Source organism: Botryllus schlosseri, chromosome 8, assembly GCF_051294905.1.
Source record: "Botryllus schlosseri isolate E-star chromosome 8, Bs_hap1, whole genome shotgun sequence".
NCBI classification, from domain to species: domain Eukaryota; kingdom Metazoa; phylum Chordata; class Ascidiacea; order Stolidobranchia; family Styelidae; genus Botryllus; species Botryllus schlosseri.
The window spans coordinates 3,939,508-3,964,590 of NC_137243.1; the positions used below are offsets into that span (position 1 = coordinate 3,939,508).

General features: G+C 40.6%; 1 protein-coding gene across 2 annotated transcripts in view; it reads left to right on the forward strand.

Annotated features, from left to right (window-relative positions):
* LOC145444180 (uncharacterized) overlaps positions 1–25,083 on the forward strand; it is a 134,800-nt gene that overhangs the window by 58,061 nt on the left and 51,656 nt on the right. The window contains exons 2-3 of one of the 2 annotated variants that reach the window (XM_080322107.1): positions 16,501–16,617; positions 16,672–16,813. The exons of the other annotated variant lie outside the window; for it this stretch is intronic. Coding sequence (XP_080178233.1) covers positions 16,501–16,617; positions 16,672–16,813 — 259 coding nt within the window. The remainder of the gene's footprint in view (positions 1–16,500; positions 16,618–16,671; positions 16,814–25,083) is intronic. 2 annotated transcript variants of the gene reach the window in all.

The following is a 25,083-nucleotide window of genomic DNA, read 5'->3' on the forward strand; positions in this document are numbered from 1 at the left end:
AGTAACAATAGCCTATACTTATCACGACTATATCAAAAACCCGGATTAGGGTACACCGCTCAAATGCTTTGTCATCAGGACAATCTTCAGTAAATTTTAAAATATTCTACATAAAGTTGTGGCACGTCAAAGGTCCACTACCTGCAATATTATAACCCGACACTTTTCCGACGTCATGATGCGTCCTCTGGCATGATATCTACAACTCATTATTTTAACAAATTATGCCCGGCACAAAATCAATGATATTCAAATATTTGAAAATGTGATTTTTTCCGTGTCAAGCGTGAATAGTACAATAGTAAATTCCATTTCACGATGTTTGTGGAATGCCTGTCTGCAAGGTCCCGTCAAATAAGGCCTACTTGGAAATTATACATTGAATATCGCTACTGTTGATACTGCGGCTCGCGGCGTCATCAAACACTTGGAAATTGTCCCGCGAGCACATTTGAGTTTGAGACCTCTGATGTAGGCCATAACTTTCTAAGTGGAATTCCAAGCTTGAATCTGGTTAGGATTGGGATTAGGATTTGAATATGCAAAATTTGTGGATTAGGATTAGGATTTTGTAAGTTTTGGATTTGGATTGGATTAGAGGACATAGAAATTTCAAATCCGCTCATCTCTGCTCCCCTGACCGTACACCTCTGGTGGTGATTCAGCACGTAATATAACCTAAAATCACCATAATATCACTTCTACACCATGTCTTGAAGTTGATTGCACGCACATAACAACGATTCTTACAATATAATTTGAATCATATCAATCCATGGTAGACATAATTTTAGGATGTTTTATCAATATATAATTCAATGTCGGTATCAATTGCTCTATATGTCATCCAACCACACTGAGGCGTTTCTGCGGTGGCTTTCAATTATCGTGAAATTTCTTCGACACCCGCTGGCGCTGTCGACGCGCGCCGCTATGACTTCAAGCCGAAAATTGAATTATCTCTCCGCGCGGATCAGCAATCCGAATGGACTTGAAATGGAGATGGCAGAATCTCAACTTGGCAGGTTATATCCATTCGATTTGAGATATATCCGAAAAGCATATCTCAATAATTTAGATGCTTCTCTCAATGTGCATATCTCGTGTGGATGGGTTTTACCCATGCAATTACATGCTTCCAAACTTAACTTCTCGACTTCGCTCTTCTGTTTGAATCTCCTGAAATAGATAGAATACATGACACATGTCAATCGAATATTTGCTCGCAATCATCAATTTAATTCTGCACATTGGCATGCAACCAGCATCTGTCATTTCAGCAACAGGTCATACCAAGACATAGCAACAAAAGACGTTGGCCGGAGATGAACACCGATGACATTTGCTTATTATACTCACTTTGACACCCTACAAATAAACCAATGAGCCAATCCGCAGGCATGAAGTTCGGTTCCGAAACCTATGCACTCTTGATCCTCACATATGCTAGACAACCCGCAGATTGCCAGCTAACATCGAGCAGTGCTCATCCGCGTTGCAGGATGCCTGAACAGATCGTATTTTATACGCATAGAGAGGGTATCGTTGGGTATAAGTTGCTTACATGAGAATATATCCTCGTTCTGGGCGCGATCGAGCAGCCACGCAGAGAAGTATGTTATGTTGTCAGCCGATATTATGAAGGAGTTGAGTCTCGCGAACCACGGTAGTTTAGTTACAGTCATTATATATGCGTATGGTACGCAAAGGGTTAAGAAGCAATGATACCACAGATATATATGGAGTGAATGGTACATTTCGTGAAATCTTTTGGATTTAGGTCGAATGCGGTGGCTTTCTGAGAGCTATGGCTGCTGCCCAAAAGTTCTTTTTTACACTCTCAACGTCATATTTCGAATGCAGTGCCCCTTGACGAAAACTTTGTATGGCGGACACGTTGGTGGATTTGGAAAGCTATATTAACGATCGACTATACTACGCTTAAGCGGTATATATGCATGTTTGTCAAGTTCGCATGCACGTTGTTGGGTCTTTTCCAGAAAGTAAATTAGGATAAGTCGCTCTTTACCCAAATGTTAGAAAAAAGCTGCCAAGCTGTAAGAAAAAGCGAGTGCAGCCAGTAGTGGATTCTGGTCCTGTTTAGTGAGCTCGACAACATGCGACCCTGAAGAACAAGCATCCGCCGTTCCGTTTTCATTACACAGCTTGTATCCATCCATCCTCTCGACAAGGTAGGCTACCTAATGAAAACATCAATATAAGAATAAAACTTATTGAATTTTCTTGGTTATTTACCTTATTCGGAGGTCTGCTACGCAAGATCCGGGAATTCTGGTTATACCTCGGAGTCCGCGCAATTTAACGGGATGCATTATTTCTTTCCTGGCGGAGTGCTACTTATATTCCTCCACCACGGTACGGTATAGTCTGGATAAAGAATTTAACTGATTTGGAGTCTGATTGATTTCCCAGTATAGGATTACGACACAAACATATAAGGATACGATAGCATGAAAACTATATATTGGCAAATATAGATGCCATGCACACTGTCCACTACAATCCACCGCGGTCTATCCATATAAACCGTAACGAGCATGCCAGAAATGACAAGCGACCATCCGATAGACCGTAACCAACTTGTGGGCACTTGTCGCTCGCCGGTTATCAGTTCCGTGCAGCGTTGGCGGTCGGTACGTCGAATTTAGAAAAAATCAAGCGAATTATAGCCTCTAAATTAAAATCATAATTTCTGGGAATGAAGATCCGGGTCAGATTCGAAGCCAGTCGCGATGATCAGCTGTTAACTGAATCATATGATCCACGAGAGCCACATAAGACTGTTTTGATGCTGACGTGTGGCTGCCAGAGAAATAGAAGCGGACAATCATCCAGTAGGATGATTATCACGTTATCACTTTCGTGTCTGCACATAATGCAGATCAGTTAGTTGTGGCGTGGCTAGAACTCGACGACCGGCAGTCATTGTTACTCCAACCAGACGCCCCATCGACCACAATCAATTCACCATCAGATTCGGACCAGACACCATCCAAACCAAGACCTGTGTCTGCAACCTAGGTGTTGACTTTGACGACACGCTTTCAATGGAAAACATATCGACTATATATTAGGGCTGTTCAAAAATAACTTTTTTTCCCGGATTCCAGCCATTCACTGATTAACTTGTCAGGTTACCCTAAAAAATGCTGCACACCAAATTTGGTTCAATTCTAACAAGTATAGGACTCCACAGATCCAATTAAAATTTTTAATTTACTATGGAAAATTTAAAAAAAAAATTCAAATTTTTCTGCCAACCCCATGAAATTGTTGAGCTGTCTTCAAAGACGTTGCAGTTATGGAGTTATGTGTGTTTTTCGATGATGATCCTCGGATTATCCTTGATCGGTGGATATTCCGCGATTTATCAACGAAAAACTCATATAACTCCGCTTCTACTGGCCGGAATTGACTCAAATTTGTTTTGCAGCGTCTTTGAAGACAGCTCAACAATTTCGTGGGGTTGGCAGAAAAATTTGAAATTTTTTTTTTCAATTTTTTTATAATAAATTAAAATTTTTAATTGGATCTGCAGAGTCCTATACTTGTTAGCACTGAACCAAATTTGGTGTGCAGCATTTTTTAGGGTAACCTGACAATTTAATCTGTGAATGGCTGGAATCCGGAAAAAAGTTATTTTTGAACAGCCCTACTATATATCTAAGATCTGTTTCATGTATATCCACACAGTCTTGATTAGGCAGTCGAGGTGAGCGGACGTGTCTGTCTAGCTAGCGCCACGTGATCAAGGAAGAGTTGTCTATACGTAACGTGAACTCGTCAAAGGGTTTGCCTCTGGCTCTCGCCAAGCGAGATGTCAGAGCAGAATCGTGTTCATGGACATAAAAAAGCAACAAGCTCGAACAAGCGTCGACCTTCTGTATCTGGAACAATGTCTGATGAGGAAACTAGAAGTCCTCCAGCTAAAACCAGAGCTAACGCCAGCAGCAATATGGATACCGAGACGCAGCCATTGCTCAAAGTTATCGTTAAAGGCATCGACCGAACAATGAGACACTATCACCCCACAAAAGTGCAGAAATGCTTATTTGATTCAGTTGGCAGTGTGGAGGGAATCACTATCATGAAATCCGGAGACCTACTCATATCATGTAGGAATGCAACTCAAGTTACAAAACTTTCATCAATGGATATGCTGACAGATAGTGCCAAGAAAATATCGATACCAGTGAAAATAACTCGGAATGAGGAATCGAAGAAAACTTACATTTCAAGATCAGTTATTTATGGAGTACCGTCTGATATCTCCGACGATGAAATATTGGATCTTGCAAAACCATTTAATGTCACGTTCGCAAAACGGCTCAAGAGGAAATCGGAACAAGGCTATGTTCCAAGTTTGTGTGTTTTATTGGGTTTCAGTACACCAAAGGCTCCTGAATACGTATCACTTGGATATTTGAGGTTCGAAGTAAAACCATACAATCCTCCGCCTCTCAGATGTCATCGATGTAATCGATATGGGCATACAGAAAAACATTGTGGTGGAAGACATACGTGCGTTCGGTGTGGAAGCAAAGATCATGACTACTCCGGATGCAATGGTATAGAATTGAAATGTGTGAATTGCCGGGGAACACACAGTGCAGCTTACGCTGGCTGTCCAGTCTACAAAAGGGAAGCGAAAATACAAATCATTAAAGAGAGGGAAAATCTACCGTACCATGAAGCTAAATCAAAAGTAACTTTGAGTTACGCTGCAGTATGTGCTCGAATCTCTGATTCAGAAAATATAAGAGAGAAAGAGACGCAGAACAAAACTACCAAAGCCAGACAAGAACCATGTAAAGCGAAAGATAATGATTGCACTCTGTCGCACCTTCCTAAAATACCCACTCCTCTCCTCAGTAATAGTAATCAACATCACGAAGACGACAACCAAGCCAACGTAAACTCTTTGTTAACTGCCGTGCACCCGTTACTGTTTTTCGCCTTTATGACAGAAATTGTCAACCAAACCGCTATTGCATGCCGCACAAATGAAGAAATCGATGTTCCGTGCCTCATATCCTCAGCGTCTGAAAAATGGTTAAGCGTGTCCTTCGACTCGGCTACGCTGAAAGACATGTTAAGTGCGATCCCAGGGCACCTTCAATCATAACGGATTACTTATTCTACAATGGAACTGCCGTAGCATATATAGAAAGCCAGGGTTGTAACCAAGTCACATGGTTCCGAGTCACGAGTCAATCTGACTTTTGTGGTTTTGACTCGAGTCGAGTCGAGTCATTTTCAATTCATCACCGACTCGAGTCCGAGTCCAAGTCACCGTTTTAAGGGTCAAGTCCGAGTCATAGTGTTATGACTCGAGTCGAGTCCAAGTCACAGTACTGAAGTCATGTTCAACTTATGTTTTCAATCCTGCTTGGGTGATATCGAATTCCTTGCTTGCCAAACATGCTTATTTTGTCCCTATCATAGTCTTGGCACAAGTTTATTTAGTTAGGCAGATAACAGACAGTTCCTGGCCTCATATACCGATGCTACAGATAGACGAGACAGGCCGCCAATACGATAACGTTACTAATCTTAGAACTTTAAATCAAATATCTGTCTTGTCAGTCTGATATATCACAAATAAAAGCAATCAGTTTTTATGACGAGCACATCGACGACCGCTCACAAATAGCTTATAGAGAAACGAATTCACGTCTACATACTATCTGATAGAAGACCTACGAATTCACGTCTAGCTAGATACAAGCTGGTAAAGAATCAACAGATAAACGCTTATGTAGAGGTACAGTTTTGCTTTCATATCATATCAGGTGGTTGACCAGAAAAAAGGGTCAACTTTCCTGCTCAGCTGCCGAAATAGTCGCCGGAGCGTTACTTTAGTGCTGAATTACTGTCGTCTTAGTCTAATTTGCCCTACATTTACCGAAAAAATTCTCAAAGCTACTTTATAAAATTGTTAGATTATCTAAAAGAACTTAAATTTGGCTTAATTCCAACCAGTAGAAAGCAATGCTAAGAGAAAATATTTTGGATTAATTACAAATAGAGACTTTCGAAATACACCGGCTACCTCATGATATTGTTAGATTGTGTAAAAATATGATTCATAGAAAATTTGGCTCAATTCCAACTAGAACAGGGGTGGGCAAACTACGGCCCGCGGGCCGCATGCGGCCCGAAACGACGTTCTGTGCGGCCCGCGAGAGTCTAAATAATAATATTGATTGAATGCGTACTAAAATCGAATTAGGCCTAATGCAGAGACTTGATTAATCTTTTTCTTCGTATATTTCACCATGATAGTTCTAAGGCAATAGTTGTCAAACTGAGGGCGTGCCCTCATTGGGGCATTGGGGCGTGAAAGCATCTGAAGGGGGCGCGAAGCTGAGCTCAACTTAAATTTTTTTCGCGCTCCGCGCGATTTACATACATTTCATGTTTGTTGTTTTGTATTTAGTCTGAATTTCATTTTTAAAAATCTCTCATCCACAGTCGTAACCTTCCATGCCATCAAACTATCGGTTAAGTTTTCTTGCAACCTGGTTACGTTTTATGATATGACGATAAGGGGGGGGGGGGCGAAGTCTTTCACCATCATAAGGGGGGGGGGGCGTGTCTTAAAAAGTTTGAGAACCACTGTTCCAAGGTTCCAAGGTAAATACCTTTTATGCTCACTTTCTGGCACGACAGCCCGATCTAAAGGCCCACGCAGTTTGAAAGGTTTCAACTGCTAAACATCACAGAAATCCTAACGAGATTGACAGAATTCGGATCACGAGTGTGGTTTCAGATTGGCCACTCTAGTTTTCAATATTTCAGAGATGTGCTTATAAAAACGATTCGCGCGTGTCTTCGTTCTCTGTAAGCGTAGAATGAGGGTATTTATATTTTATCTACACATAGTAGAAACGTGTCTGAAGCTAACATGGTTATAATGCTATGAGCATTGTGTGTCCTGGAACTGTGCCAAAAGTGGAATTAGTAATAATATATGAACGGATCGCTGCTCACAGATTCAAATTTCAATCCTGTTCTAAGCAGGGATATAAGAATCGGAACAACCGACTTTCATCTCTATAGTTTTGACGAATTGGTTATTGAGGTCGACCATCCTATGACATCTCGTCACTGTTCTTGACGCGTGTACGATATCATAAAGCAATATTTGGTTTCTTTGTAATGAGCATATCTCAAGGTCCTCACTATATAATCGAATACCAATATTGTGTTTTGGTTTATAATCCTATTTTATAAGTGCGGCCCGCGAATGGATTCCGATATTGAATGCGGCCCGCGAGCTCAAAAGTTTGCCCACCTCTGAACTAGAAGAAGCGGAGTTATTAGAGTGGAATATTTTGGATATGAAAAAGTAGTCGACTTACTGCTAGAATGTAATTATGAATGTGACTATGGAACGGAAACTCCCGTTTTCCCATTGTTAGGTCACGCTCGACTGAATCTAGCGACTTTGGTCAATCGCAGCGCAACAATCGAACAATTTGCCTTAGGTTAAATGGCATATCACACTTACAGATACTCGACTTTGATAACGAAATTACTAGACTAATCAGTTAGTGGTAATCTTGAAACTTGCTACAGTGTTAGATGACATTATCAAGATATACAATGCGGAAGCTAGTCGCTCATCTGGGTATGCAACACAATCAAAATCCACATAGACCGATAGCGGCTTTTGCGAAAACTCCCCGCTACGCGCTACGCTGCGCGCACCTATATACTCGACTCCGATAACTAAATTACCACCCTAATCAGTTAGTAGCAATCTTGAAACTTGCTGTAGTGTTAGATGACACCATCAAGATATACACTTCGAAAGCTAGTCGCTCATCTCCGTATTCAATACATTCAAAATCAACATAGACCGATACCGGCTTTTGCGAAAAATCCATTATTGGCTAGGCTGTGCGGGTGTGCGCATTGCGCACCTATACAATACATACTCCATACTCGACTTCGGTGACGAAATTACTAATCCAACTGTGTGGGAAGAGCCTTTAAATTTCGCACAGAGTTAGAACGCATAATATGAATAATAGATACGAAATCTCGTCATCTCTCCCGCTATGGAAACATAGGCTTACCATATTTTGGAAATCCAAAAAGAGGACACTTTTTCAGAAATTTGCAACTAGCAAAACCGGAGTGAAATTCTCAAAAACCGGTTAATTTTTCCCACTTTGTGATCGGTTGACTAAAAAAAAAAAAAAAAGTCATATTTTCGCTCAGTGGCTAAAATCACCGTTTTTCACTCCGAAAAACCCGCCAGAGCTTCACTTCTGTGCTAATATGCGGCATATCACTCGCAATTTGCTCTAAATCTGCCTAAATTTTCAAAAAAGAGGACAAAATCTCAAAAAAGAGGACAAAAGGGCGTCCTCCGAGGACACTTTCAAAAAAGTCAAAAAAGCGGACAAATCCTCTTAAAAGAGGACGTATGGTAAGCCTATGGAAAAACCTTCAAAATCTATAGAGCATCACAGGTTTTTGCGTAAAATCTGTTCCGCAGGTAGGCCTCTAGGCTGGATGCAGGACCGTAACACCACTTCGCCAGGCCCCCCAAAACGTTGGTCTTGTGCCCCCAATAGGGTGATAAATAATGGCCGACACCGAAATGCCCATTCGAAGTTGCGTGTATTTGTATATTGCATAGGTTTGCGCAAAGTGCGCTATCGCATACCGGTAGTAGATTTTACGCGCGTGAGCGCAGCCTAGCGCGTAACGTATTTTTCGCAAAAGCCGGTATCGGTCTATATGTGGATTTTAATTGTGTTGCATACCCAGATGAGCGACTAGCTTTCGAATTGTATATATTGATGATGTCATCTAACACTGTAGCAAATTTGAAGATTATCACTAACTGATTAGGGTGGTAATTTCGTTATCGAAGTCGAGTATATAGGTGCGCGCAGCCTAGCGCGTAACGGATTTTTCGCAATAGCCGCTATCGGTCTATGTGGATTTTGATTGTGTTGCATACCCAGATGAGCGACTAGCTTCCGAATTGTATATCCTGATGATGTCATCTAACACTGTAGCAAGTTTCAAGATTACCACTGACTGATTAGTCAAGTAATTTCGTTATCAAAGTCGAGATCTATAAGTGTGATATGCCATTTAACCTAAGGCAAATTGTTCGATTGTTGCGCTGCAATTGACCAAAGCCGCTAGATTCAGTCGAGCGTGACTTAACAATGGGAAAACGGAGTTTCCGTTCCATAGTCACATTCCATAATGTAATTATATTATATGAAATCATTTCTCACTAAAAATACTCCATGTATTTTCAAATCCAAAATTTTCTCCTCTCATTTCATTGATTCCACTTTTTCAAATTAGGCCAGATTCAGTGTTCTTTTTATGCAACGTAGCAATTTTATCAAGTAGCCACCCAGTAGAATAAAAAAGAAGGTGTTTTTGATCGGCCCTATTGTACAAATATCACACAACATTAGCCATTCATTATTATCACGTGCACAATGCACATACCTAACAAAACGTCAAACGGACGGAGGGTATTGTGTGTTTTCACAGACAGAAGATCAAATCAATGAGTTACACTTGAAAAATACTAAAGTGAAAAGGAGATTCTCATATATGTTGAGGCGGCATGGCCTTAGAATAATCCACATCCACTGGATACACGTTCCTCTGGTGCATTAGATGCAGGAATTGAAAAGCAAGTTTGAATCACACTGAAGAACATTAGATACTCATCCATTCTAGTATCCATTCTATATCTACACATGAGCTTATCAGTCTCTTCCAAGTAGACTACTTGACCATGTTGAGTCATTTCCTTGGCTCTAATTGGACTTTGCTTCGATTGTTTGCTTGTATAATTGAAATGTATTGAGTACTTTGTAGGCGGAGGATCTATTACCTCTTCATCACTGGATGATATTGTACAATGCATTGCTCTTTGCTACTATGTCTTTGCTACTATGACTTTTGTTTTTACGGCGGCGCATATCTGATATCAGACGAGTGCAACGAAAGCAGTGGTGACAAATAGCGATGTCGACAGAATTCGTCACATGCATTGATCTAACCATTGTGATTCGCAACTTTCTTCACCTTCAAGTCACATAAAATAAGCCGAGTCAATGACTTGAGTCGAGTCATGCGTAATGACTCGAGTACAAGTCGAGTCAATCCAAATATTGACTCGAGTCGAGTCGAGTCATTTTCCCATTTCAAGAAAATGACTCGAGTCAAGTCGAGTCACAAAAAAATCGTGACTCGAGTCTGACTCGAGTCGAGTCATGACTCGAGTCATTACAACCCTGTAGAAAGCTCCCAGAATTTAAGCAATACATTAGCGAAATGAGAAAGCATCCTGATGTTATACTGCTACAAGAGACTCGTTTGATCGAGAAATACACACCAACTTTTCATGGATATAATGTTATACGCAGGGATAAAACTGTACACAGCGGAGGACTGGCTATATTAATCAAGCAGAACCTAACACATATAGGATACGATCTTAAAACAGCTCCAAACGTCGATGTCCTATGCATCGAAGTGTGTGGTATTAAGATTTGCAATGTCTACATTTCTCCCAATTCGATACCAAACCGAACTGATTTCGAGTTTTTACAGCAGCTTTCCTGGAAATCTTTGGTATTTGGGGATTTTAACTCGCATCACTGGGCTTGGGGATCAGAAGTAACTAATACGCGAGGAACCAATCTGCATGACGCATTAGATAAATATTCTATTGTGTCACTGAATATGGACTCACCTACTCATCTGAATATAGCTTGTAATGCAGTAAGAAGGTGGTCATTGATAGACATGTCGTTTGCGTCGGCTGATATAGCAAGTAGATGCTCCACTACAGTGTCAAATGATCTACTTGGCAGTGACCATTTGATCGTCCTCACCACCTATATGAATAAAGTCCCAAGAACCAAATTAAGACCCCCTAGTTGGAGTCTGAGAAAAGCAGATTGGGAGAATTTCGAGTATCACTTTACATTGCCTACTAATATGGAAGCTGAAACCAATATCGATTCAGTCGTCGGAGAGTTCAGTCAAATCATGCTGCATGCTGCGAGCAAGTCAATACCTATGACGCGCAATCATAAAAGGAATCCCAACCCTTGGTGGAACGCTGATTGCTCCAGAGCTGTTAGAAGGAAAAAGGCCGCTTTCATGAAGATGAAGAGGACGTTTGCGCAGGAGGACATCATTCGTTTCAAAAGGTTGCGTGCGCAATGCAGGAGTGTAATTCTCCAAGCTAAGAGGTATTCCTGGAAGTCTTTTTGTGAATCACTCGGAGCTAGAGCAAACTTTCAAACGGTGTGGAAAGTGGCCCGATCTGTTTCGAACACAAATGCAGCGGTGGGAGTAATCCCAACTTTAACGATCGGCGGAGAAAAGATTACCGCAGATGTTGGTAAAGCAAATTCGTTAGCCCATGTGTTCAAAAACGTGAGTAGCACCAATAACTTCCCTACCGATTTCATTAACAACAGACACAATGCGCTCGGTATATATCCATGCAATATACCAATGTGTGGGGAGCTTGATGCACCATTTTGTGTAAACGAATTAATGCAAGCCCTACGTACCAAAAAGAATACGGCGCCGGGTGGTGATACCTTGTGTTATGCTATGTTTAAGCATCTGCCGGACGAAGGTCAGTCAAAAATGTTGGAAATCATAAATCTGTCATGGGCCACAGGTGCGATGCCAAGCTCATGGAACCATTCAATTATCGTTCCCATTTTGAAAGCTGGTAAAGACCCTACTTCTCCTCATTCGTATCGACCAATATCACTGACTAGTCATTTCTGCAAGATAGTAGAAACGATGATCGCAAACAGATTGACATGGTACCTAGAAAAATATAAATTAATCCACTCTTCACAGTGCGGTTTCAGGAGAGGGCGACGTGCTCTTGATCATGTAATCAGTCTCCATGACTCAGCTTATAAAGCGGTGAATAATGGGCGATCGATTCTGGCGGTTTTTCTAGATATAAGACGGGCATATGATATGGTGTGGCGGGATGGACTGATTGTAAAACTCCAAAGTATGGGAATATCCGGGAAAATGTTGAGGTGGATCAATAATTTTTTGCGTATTCGGACATTTCAAGTGCGTATTGGTTGTGCCTTATCAGATTTGTGCTATCTGGAAAACGGCATTCCTCAAGGGAGCGTATTATCACCTATACTGTTTACAATCATGATCAATGACCTTCCATCAAACATAGGATCAAAAGTGGGTCTTTATGCTGACGATTGTGCAATTTGGGAATCTGGTTTAGATATTAATGAACTCGCTGCTGATATCCAGTCTAGCTTGGATGCATTCGTCCGATGGTGTTCGAAATAGGGATTTGTGGCTTCGAGAGAAAAGAGTGTCGCCATGTTAATCACAAGAAAGCGCAATTTGGATGCACCAATACTTAGGTTGGGTGAAGATGATCTAACATATGTAGACAATTTTAAATATCTTGGAGTATACTTTGATAAGAGGTTGAACTACAAAATTCATATTGATTACGTTATAAAGAAGTGTGCCAAACGCATAAACTTGCTAAAAATGCTTTCGGGCACCACCTGGGGCGGGTCTAAAGATGTATTGTTGATGTTGTATAAATCATTAATTCGCTCGGTGATCGATTATGGAATGGAGGCCTACTTTTTTGCCCCTAAAACACACCTTAAGAAAATTGAAGTGATTAGGAACCAAGCCCTGAGAATATGCTGTGGTGCCATGTGTAGTACGCCGATCTGGGTACTTGAAGTTGAAAGCAATGAAATGCCTCTTCACATGAGGCACTGGTACGCATGTTCCAAATATCGATATCAATTGACCACCCAGACGGACAACCCTACTTATTCGGTGTTGCAAGAGTCGTGGGAGGATATGTATGCTCTTATTAATGAGCGATTCTCAACTTTTCGTACCTTTACTCATGTCAACGCCTTGTCTTGTGAGAATATTGCAGGAAACGTGATACTATCGACACCACCATGGGCAACGTCACTTCCCGATGTAGATTCCTCACTATCACTCTCAATTAGTAAAGAAACATCTACAGAAACTGTCATAGTACTCTTCAAGGATCACATATCTGCCAACTATGAAGAACGCACTGAGATCTATACAGACGGGTCTAAAACAGAAACGGGATGCGGATATTCGGTTTACGTTCCTGCACAAAATATAAGTATTGCGTGCCCGCTTCCAAGAATTCTCTCGATCTTTTCAATGGAACTCATTGCGATCAAACATGCCTTACTATGGGTACGGCAAAGTCAAGTTACTACGAAAGTTGCAATATTCAGCGATTCCTTGAGTGCATTGGACGCGATCAAACATTCGGGACTATATCACACGGCACTGGTGAATGAAATTATTGAGCTGAACCATCAGTTGCGAACAGCAGAAATCACCATTTCGTTTGTATGGGTGCCTGGACACTCCGGAATACGCGGTAATGAATCTGCAGATCAATTAGCTAGGACGGGAGCTGCTAATACACACATACGTCGGAATCATGCTATCCCACTCGCCGACGTACGGTCGTACTTGCTAAAGAGCTGCAAAGATGAGTGGGACCGCATTTATCAATCCACAGATACTGGGAGAGCGTACAAAGATCTGCGACCCTCGGTACATGACAGACTATCGGAAGTGGATACAAGGTTGGGAAATTCGATTTTGCTGCGGTTAAGAACGACGCATTGCAGACTAAACCACCATCTCAACAAGATTGGATGCATCGACTCGCAACTGTGCGAAGCATGTGGTATTGAGGAAACCGTAGAGCATTATCTCATGAATTGTAGAAAATACCGCTATCAAAGAGAACGCTTACGACGTCATGCAGAGTCGAAGAATGTAAATTTCGACATGCGAACCCTACTGACTGATCCACAAGTACTGCGATATGTTGTTGAATATGTTAGATCGACTCGAGGAATATTGTAAAACCTTTTTATGTGCATATGTGTAGGCCTAACTATCTCAGTTATATATTATGCACTTTCTGTTTAACTTGTTTCTGTCCGTGGCGCAAAAAGCCTTCAGTTGTGATAAGCGCCACTCATGCCAATGTTTTTACCTATAATAATAATAATAATGTATATCCACAAGATCAGTCGAATCAGGAATTACCTATCTGAGGATACATGCAAAATTACAATACTGTCGCTGGTACGGTTGCGTTTAAAACTAACGGTGTTTTAAAGCTCTTTGTTTAAAACATGTTTTAAATAGTGTTTTAAATAAAGGCCTTTAAAAAAATTTGTGATTTTGTTGTAAAATTATGCTATAATTGTGCAAATACTTTCCAAAAAACATTTTGTATGAGTCTACGGTCAATTACCACCCGATATAGCCGACGTGTATCGATATCGGATGGTTGGAGCCCGCAAAATAGTCGGTTCAACATTAATAGAACAGATATCTCGTGAAAGGAGCTATATTTACCCTATATTTTCAATTGTCCATGCCAATCCACTATGACGTCACAATAGAATGTTTGTGACGTCATGGCTTTAAAAAAAACAAAAAAACGCAATAAAAAACATGTTTTGAATAAGGGCTTTGCTTTAAAAATGTTTGTTTTAACTTGATTTTTGTTTTCAATGGAACCCTAGTCTCTGATGATATCACGGCTTGACTATGGAAATGCTCTGCTTTTCGGGGTAAACCAAAATTGCACCGACAAGCTACAGAAGATCCAAAACATGGCTGCTCATTTGATAACTCGGCCAAGGAAGCGTGATCACGTGACGCCGATTCTTAGATCCCTTCATTGGCTACCCGTAAAATTTAGGTCTGAATACAATAAGCTTCTGTATGTTTTCAAATGCATGGAGGGAAGTGCACCAGTGTATCTTCGTGAGCTAGTGACAATCTACAATCCCAGAAGAGAGTTGCGTTCTCAATCGCAGAAACTCTTGTCAGTTACAAGAGTCAAAACATCGACCGTGGAACAATCTTCCATTTTCTATCAGACTTTCTGACTCGCTATAGGATTTATTATTGTTATATTCGGCGCTCTATAGATTAATATTATATCATTTTATTATCATATCAAGCGGATGGGCAGAACGTTCATCAAAAGTGAATGTGCGAATATAGACTTACTTATAGGTAATACCGCGATGATGCAGTCAGGAATCCCGGAGTTCTATATATCCCTGACTATACAAACCGAGTAAAGATAGAACATCGTGATACGGATTGATCATAGTATATATTGAGCTGTCGTGAGGTGGTTGTTAGCATAATGCATACAAGAAAATAAAGGAATAATAATTCAATTATAAAAAGATGTTTGAAATTTGGTGTGGAAATAAATATAGATAAGGGGTGTTGTCAGATTAGATGTTATATAATATCTAATGGTCTGGTCATTTAACCAAGCTAAGTATTGTACATACAAGTCAAATCCGGAAGCGTGATCCGAGGTTATCGAAAAGAATTCAAAGATTGGGTGCATTGTAATAATTTTAGAAACCTTGTGTATAAAAGCAACTTATTACTGCAACATTTATTAAAATAAGTGCAACTTTCACGATTTTAGTGCAACAAAAACTTGCCCTATGGATTAATGGAATTCATAATAAACAGGACAGCATTTATTATGCCTGCTATAAATCAAGTGCTATTTTCACACTGATTCCGAAAATCCTAATATTAATATTTCAGAGCACAAGACCTCCTCAAAATCGCCAAGAAATGTGAAATTCGGCATTGCTATAATGACAGCACAGAGGAACAATAATCATTTGAGGTACAGATCAATCTGCCCTGCTTGATTGTTTGGTAACATTCTGACATTCGCAGCGCAGTGCAACAAAGCGCAATTGACTGCGCAAACCGACGGTATCATGGAGTTGCCATAGCCAGCATGTAATGCAGAGAGGAAATGATTTCCTTTACCGATGTAGATGTTATGTGTTTTAACTCAATACCTACCTTCAAATGTGGATATATAGTTGTTCCTCGTAGCCTGAAACCGAAGAATGCTAATGACTCATGAGATATGAAATAACAAGTAGCTAGATCTGCTAGGACATTGGTAATACTCTTGCTGACAGCGAGGGAGACCTGACCTCGATTCCCTGTGGGTCAAAGAGTTTTAACAATTTTACTGGTTTCAATTATTCAGATCTCAGTTTATACAAATGTAAATAACGAGCTAATTACGTAAAATTATTTTGATAAAGCTAACACATCGAAGCAGAAAGATACAGCTCAGCAAAATCGTAAGGGCAAATATATATATATATATATAACAATACGTTCAGGACGGGCTTATTGCTGGGATAGGTCAGTTAATTCAGTTGGAAGCATTCTCATTCAGGAGTGCCCCCTACTTTGCACCCCTTCTGACCCTGCCTTTGTCTGCGCAAATTTTAGGTCACGCGACGCCTTTCCAAACTGGCGGTCCAGTCGCCCGCCAATTCACGGATATCTCTAATTTGATTGATACATCTGCTACAGTCGATAGAAAGCTTCATCTCGGAACTGCAGTCGCGAAAGAAATGTCTTATCGAGGAAGTAGACGCGTTGGTGGCCATGGAAAGCAACGACAAGCACAAAGTTCGGCAAACTATAAAAGTTAGTGAATCCACGAAAAATCCGTGACGCCGCAAAAAACCAAAACCTTCTCAGTTCACGACTGACGACGAAAATGTCGTGCTTTCCGCAATACGCAATTTTGGTGTCGTTTCCGCGCCTCCGCAGCTCACATTGGGGGATGACATGGCTACGGAAGGGGTCCCAAGAGGCACGACTGGCGGCCCGCGGACATCAGGTTTACTCGGATTTTGTTTTCGCATACTTGAATAGATTTTGCTCATAATGGCAAGCATCGGGGCATTAACGCTATATCCTGAAATGTTAATAATATATGATGCCGCGATTGGCTAATGATACAGGGGTGCATTTTTTAAATATTACAGTAGAAATATGTCGTTATAACCGACCTCATAGCACGGGTAGGATAGAGTTATGCAGTGGGTAAATAATTCTTTATGTTGCATATCATGCAGGCACACCAATATCGGTCAGCGGGGTCAGTGACGAAGTAGCCTACTTGATCACAGATACCCCCTTATGGCGTAAAGTCGATACATCATGTTTTTCTACCATTTGCATTCTTTGGAACCATTTTATAGTTTGAAATGGATTTTGAAAGTAGTCACAAGTTTGTGAAAATGAACAATGTTGTGCAATTTCATTGGACTAATATTATTCATAAAGCTGTAAATCAGCAAAACGCATGCTGAGCAATGCAGTAGCCAGACACCAGCTAATAACCTGTTATAAAGCTTCGTGTTGCTTCATCGATGCTTCAGTCGGGTACAATAGGCTACGAACTTACACAGATGGCACTGTATGACATGTTTCATCACAGCAAATATGACCCAGCAAAACATTTGGAATCAACGTATCGTAATCTAACATCTAACTTTCGCAACGTCATCTAGCAGCACATGACGTGTCCTGATCAAAATATCAGGCCCTGTTTTAGCAGACCTAGCAGACCATTTATGGACAAATACACGAAACATATTCCGTTTTTTGAACATTGTATTGTTATTTTTATGCACGGTATCAGCATCCTTGAGTTCTTATAATGAAATTGAGTTTTTTGGAGCACATGCATGCAGTGTTTAGATCAAGTAACTACCTTCGAGTCAAAAGTCATCTCGAGTCAATGCACATTTTGACTCGAGTCATGTCAAGTCATGCCAATCGATTTTTGAAGCTGAGTCGAGCCAATTACCAAGTCAAGTCACTCGATTCTTGGAGGTGACTCGAGTCGAGTCAAGTCACGAGCGCAAGTGACAATTCAAGTCAAGTCGTCATTTTGAAGCACGAGGCGTGATTAGGTCATTGCATTCGCCATCGAGGATCACATTAAGAATTGAATAGACATGCAAAAAGATGTTGTATAGCCAGAGGTGGTCAAAGTATTCAAGAAAGCTACTCAAGTAGAAGTAGAAGTAGCGACGCAAAAATCTGTACAAGTACGAGTAGAAGTAGTCCTTTTAGAAGCAGCCTAAAACTACTTGAAGTAGAAGTAGCATTGACTGACTTTAAATCTACTCAAGTAAGTAAGTAGTTGTCAAAACGATCGTATATAATTCGTTCGCATAGACTATCAACAGCTGCAAATTGCACTATGTGAAAGGTGCAGAACTTGATTCATATTGATGCATCCCAGGAGGTATAAATTGTTGACAGCAAAAGCATTCGTCCACATCATGGGATGAAAATGATAGCATTGATATGGGAATGCGATACTGATCCACTGTTTACTCGAACAAACACCCCGATTTAGAAAATATCATGGTATGGCCCTCTCGCCCTCCCACATATTTAAAGCCCATAGTTTCGTCGAGGTGCGCGCACTCACCAACTCACTGCGCGGTCCCTTGGACGACAGTGCGTGTCGACTAAAAAAAAGGTCATCACTTCGGTTTTGTTTTGTGCGCAGCTTAGATTTTCTGTGCGCGGAGACCATGTCAGCACTGCGCAATTGCGCACATGCACAGCTTAGAGGGAACATTGGTCATCACTACCATCACTATCTGATGAATTGAACGCTTTGGACGACAAGCGCCTAGCCGCACAAAGCGACTGAATTGTGTCCATGAACACTATCCACGCACTTGAAGTATGCTTCCTATACAAGCCTATTACAGAAAACTCCGTTACTGCGTAAGCGACTGCGACAAGCGTAATCTTAGCCTGCGAGAAATTTGTTGATTAGCGCGAGCTACTCAGGAGACGACCGTTCACGACGACGCCCAATCACCAATCGTGATCCGAGGTTATTTACAGTGATAAGCTGCCGGAGGCAGCATAGCGAGAAAACCTGATAGGTACGCTCGTAAGAGCGTATTATAGAGATTCTGCGGATGGAGCCACCAAAGTTCTTGTTCAGGTTTTAAGACATATATATACAACATATATATTTAGGATATGCATATTGTCGATAGGAAACAAGCCGTTTGGTGTTTTAGTCAAATGATCTTCCTCCGTAAGCTGTCATAGGCGGGCTTGACCCTACTGACAAGAATTCAAATGTTGGGTGTTTTGGGTAGATATTATAAGCAGAAGGGAGTAATATAGTATAGCATGAATATGACTCTTCAGTCCATAGCAACTCTACCATAATTTATATGAAATATAATAACAGCATCCAATTTGATAACCAAATCCATAAAATATACAAGCAGAGTAATGACCGAACATCGTAATCCGGATTGATCATAGTATATTGAGCTACCGTGAGGTGGTTGTTCGGGTAATGTAAATGAGAAAAAAAGGAAGAATAACTCAATTATTAAGAGATGTTGGAAATGGGGCGTGGAAAGATATGTAGATAAGGGGTGTTGTCATGTTAGATGTTATATAATATCAAGTGGTCTGGTATATTTTACCAAGCTAAGAATTGCATAGACAAAGTGAAATCCAGAAGCGTGATCCCAGTTTTTTTCACAGTATGATTGATAAGCTGCCGAAGGCAGCATAGCGAGAAAAACTGATAGCTATACGCCCCGCGGATGGATCCACCAAAGTTCTTCTTCAGGTTTTAAGACATATATCTATCTATATACATATAAATATATTTAGGATATGTATGTATATTATTGGTAGGAATTTAGTAAACAAGACATTCTGGTGTGTTAGCCAAATGATCTTTCACAGTATGCTGTCATAGGCGGCCTCAACCCTACCGACAAGAATTTAAGGGTTGGGTTTATTGTAATAATTTTAAAAACCTTGTGTATAAATGCAACTTATTACTGCGACATTTATTAAGTGTAAGTGTAAGTGTAAGTGCAACTTTCACGATTTTAGTAGAACAAAAACTTGCCCTAATGATTAATGCAAATCCATCATAAAGAGGTCAGCATTTCTGATACCTGGTTTAAATCAAGCGCTATTTTAACACTGATTCCGAAAATCCTAATAATAATAATGTCAGAGCACTAGACCTCAAAATCGCAAAGAAATGTGAAATTCGATATTACTATAATGGCAGCGCAGAGAAACAATATCATTTGAGGTACAGATCAATCTGCCTTGCCTCATTGATTGTTCGCTAACATTCTGACAATCGCAGGGCAGTGAAACCATAGTGTCCTATATGGTGTGGACACAAGCAAATCTCACGGCTCGGTGAAATTGGTATACGTCACACTTTCCATTGGACTGAAGGCAATTTGACAGTAATTTTTGACCGGCTTGCCGAGCATCAAATTTGATAAAACGGGTATCAATCGAAAGCTGCCGCTGTACTGATTACGAAAATTAAACTTTTACTTCGCTCGTCGTCCTGGAACCCCACAATCACTCTTGAATTTTCCATTGTTATGGAGAGTGGTATAGTGACGCAACAATGCTGTCTGGCGAAACGAGAGCTTAGCTCATGAGCAAATGAGTGGCTGCGCGGCGAGAGTGAGTGCTCAGACTGCTCACTGCTCAGTTAGCGTCGCGGCAATGGGCAATGAACTTGTGTTTCGAAGTGCAATCGCGTCGCAGAGAGAGAATTCTTTTATTCGTCAACCATGAAATATAGTATAGGCAATGTCCACAAACATTCACGTCCAATGGCACACATTTTCTGTATTTTCCCGACTATATTCTACACGGTATAGACTGGGAGACCTGATATGACCGAAGTCTTCTAGACCAGAGTCACCCAAGCATATTTGGCAGTATTATTCATAATATGAATCAATTTCCTCTCTCAATCGAGTAGCACAGCAACGAGTAACGAAATAAACAAAAGTAAATTAGAAACAGCAACATCTAAAGGAGGACGGTTATTATTGTTGACAGTGTGATCAGAAAATAACAATTTGACCCGTGTGCACAGTGGTAATATTATTGTAGCATATACAATGAAACAAAATAACAGTAGACTTTTTTCAAAATACATCACTGTGGTCATGAGATATATTCTTCTTAGTACTTGGATAAGATGAATTTGCAATACCGAGCTTTAAACTTATGATAAGGAAGAGTAGGGTAGATAGTTGGTACGTTATTCCAAAATTTCACACCTATATGAGATAGGGAATTTCTTGACAGTCTAGATGATTTCAATTTAACAATTTGGTACTGATTCTGTGAGAATCTCGTGTTATAATGGTGAATTGAATTGGGGCATTGAAAAAATTTTCGAAATAGTCTGGCAATGTTCTCTCATTATATGGTTTCAAGATTTTTACAATTTCAAATTCATACAAATCCGAGACCTTGAGAATGCCTAATTTTCTAAATTCAGGATTGACACTACTACGTGCAGGTATATTGGATATAATCCTAATGGCTTTGTTTTGTAATACCTGGAGCTTGTTGCGTTGCGCTGTTAACACTGTCTATAGGTGCTTCGGTCGATGCGAGCACACGAATTACCAGCCTTTACTTGACTTGTAATGGTAGAACTGGGTCCACAGGCTGCATTAGGGCCTAGGGATGGTGTGAACGTGAGGTTCACGTTCGCGTTCTGTGCGTGAACCTCAGGAATTTAGAGGTTCACGTTCACAAACGAACCTTGGTAGGTTCTGCACTGTGAACCTTTTTCATGTATTACCATTATCGCTTCATTATAACATATTTGGTTGAAATTTACTGCATTTCAACTGCGGACCACTCTATGCATGGCGCTGGCACTATAAAAAACTCAACACTAAACGAGCATGCACCTTGACAATATCCAAAATTTTACTTACTTTGTTACAAAAGTTTGCTCAAACTCGAAATATCCAGCTTTCCGTTTCTGAATATTTAGTGACTCTCTGGTGTGAGCTTGACCCCCATTAACACAAGATCAAGAGTGAAATACACTATACATGTAGGTAGTCAGCGAATGATGCTTATTCAACCACTTCGCGAAATTGCTGTCGTTGTCTGATGTAAAATATCTAGCAGGCGTACGTGGTCAATAGGGCTGTTCAAAAATAACTTTTTTTTCCCGATTCAAGCCGCTCACCTCTTAAATCGTCAGGTTGCAGTAGAAATCCTTGCTCACCAAATTTCACTCGATTCCAACCAGTAAAGGCCTCCGCAGACCCAATTAAAATTTTTAATTTATTATGGAAAATGAAAAAAAAAAAATTTCCAAATTTTTCTGCCAACCCCATGAAATTGCTGAGCTGTCTTCAAAGACGTTGCAAAACAAATTTGAGTCAATTCCGACCAGTAGAAGCGGAGTTATGTGAGTTTTTCGATGATAATCCTCGGATTATCCTTGATTGGTCATAATCCGCGATTTATCAGCGAAAAACTTACATAACTCCGCTTCTACTGGTCGGAATTGACTCAAATTTGTTTTGCAACGTCTTTGAAGACAGCTCAACAATTTCATGGGGTTGGCAGAAAAATTAGGAATTTTTTTTTTTAATTTTCCATAATAAATTAAATTTTTTAATTGGGTCTACGGAGTCCTATACTTGTTAGAATCGAACCAAATTTGGTGTGCAGCGTTTTTTAGGGTAACCTGACAATTTAATCAGTGAATGGCTGGAATCTGAAAAAAAAAGTTATTTTTGAACAGCCCTAGTGGTCAATCTTGATGTTTATTGTATCATAAAAACCAAATCCGTGCGATTGGGGTGTTGGCTACTGCTGTAACTTGTTAAAGGGGTAATATCGGTGGCAAGTACAGAAACCCGTTTTACACTCCGCTCTATATCAACGTAGCAATACACAAACGCCGCATATATTGTCCGATCTGGCCTAGACCCTTAAGGCGTAAGCAATAAGCATATATATTCCGTTGCAAGTCCTCGTCGAAATTGTTGGCATATTGACGGACGATATTGATTTTATGCGATTAATATACATGATATAGGCTATCACTTCACTGAAATGTAGGGTTGGAATTAGCAATATGACGTCACGTGACGTCATGATGTTCACGTTTACGTTCACACAGAGCCTTTCAAAAAGGTTCCCGTTCACACGAACCTGAACCTTTCAGTGGTTCACACCATCCCTATAGGGCCCTACGAATTTTCGCGCATTGTCATTCAACTCATAGGCGCCGACTTACGAGGTGGCGGCCACCTCGTACGAAATGCTCAAACACTCAAATGATTTGTGACCAGAAATTAGTAATCATAGGGCAAGTTTGTGCAACTTTTGCAACTTTTTTTTACAGCTTCCGGCAGCTTCCTAAATACTTGTAAGATATGTAGAATGCTGTTTTAAGCTGTTTGAAGGAATCTATAGTGCAACTTTTTGCAACTTTTGTCCATTTTTTTCTTGCAACTTTTTGCAACATTTTGCAACTTTTTCGATTTTTCATGAAAGTATTTTCGATTCTGGTGAAATACACGGCCAAATTCGACTGAAACACCGTAAAACAGCATCGAAGTAACGATTTTACGGGTAGTTCGGGAGCTGAGCCGGAAAATTGCGCTTTTTTTTAGACAACCGAGCAAAATGTGGTCAAAATGCAACTTTTGCAACTTTCTTCAAAAATAAATAAATGAATGCAACTTTCCACGGATTTAACTGCAACAAAAACTTGCCCTAGGTAATCAGGCGAATCGATGCGACCTCGTTGGAGAGACGTCTTCGTTTTCGATACGCGTATGTGCCAGGCGCATAGCTACGGGGGTTTGGCGTTCGAATCCCCTGTTTGAAACGCGAAAGCCCGTCATTTTAAAATGGCCATTCCAACTCTAATATTCAGTTGCAATTCAAGAATTATGTTACTGGTGTTCCGCGCGACCGATTTGCGAGAAGCGAGTTGTCAATTACCGCGAAGTGTCCGCGATGATATCCCGCTGAGATGGTCGCGAAATTAGGTCAGTCATTCCCGTGCGCGTGGCAATCGTCGCTAGCCTGATTTATCGCATCGCGAACAATCCTGATTTCGCCGGCTTGAACAATCGCATCTGGAATAGGCCCAGTTCACACTATATCATCGCTTGTCTGCGCAATCGCATCTGCATTGGCGGCTTCTGCCTGGTGTGCACTATATCATCGCTGGCCTACACGATAGCATCTCTAATAGGGCTGGTGCGAAAAATATAATTGCTGGCCTTACTATCGCGTCTCGGGCTCCTATATCTCTCGCTGGTTTGGAGACAATGCGGTCGAGTTTACGCTGATTAGTGATTGTTTTATGTCATATTGATTGAAAAGCGACATCGCGAAACTGAATAACATCGAATCGCTGCAAACAGACCTCAACGTGCGTAATTGATTTCCGCTAATACTTGAACGTAACGATCAGAAGATGTGTATCATGGCTTGAGTTCTAAAAGACGACAAAGGTCCGACCCAACTCAAATTGGTGCCATCGGGTTCGGACATTTTCCTTTTCGGAAACTGTCGCCGATGCTGCGTAATACGCGCGCGCATTTAATTGTTGACCAGAGATCAGGAACTCGCTAATTGACAGCACTTCCGGACTCTTTGGCAAACTTATCATACGCCTAAAATCGTCAACAAGAAGAGATTATATGATCGTCATTTACACATGTACTTAACCCGAATTGAATTGATGCAATATTGGTAAATTTGAAAAAAAATCCATATCCCCCTAATTTTCCGACTGGCTACGCGCCTAGCGTATGCGGAGAACCACCATTATAGATCTCCTCTCCCGACCACGTACTCAAACAGGCGTTCTGCTTCTCTAAAATCTAAATTATGTTCGCCCATATTCGTTTACAAAACCATTCTTGAGCTAGCTAGCTTCGTAATAGTCTTGGTAACCGCATCGCGAAATTGGAGGGTGTGTTAGCGTATGCCTGCAAATTAAGATTCATTTCTGCGCATATTCGTTTCTCTAACAAGGCATTACCAGTGACATTAATTATGAAATGCAGCAATACAGCTTAAACACTGATATAATGAGATAACATTTGTCACGACGAAAGCTACTCAATACGTTGTCAGACTCAAAACACATTCGTGGCGATACTGATTAGAATACACGCTTTCTCGTTTGCCATCTATATTTGTCGTTGTCTGCTTGATACATTCGTACTCAGAAATTTTCGCACAATGTCATTTTTAAGTGTTATTTTCGTTATTAACGTGCAGTGT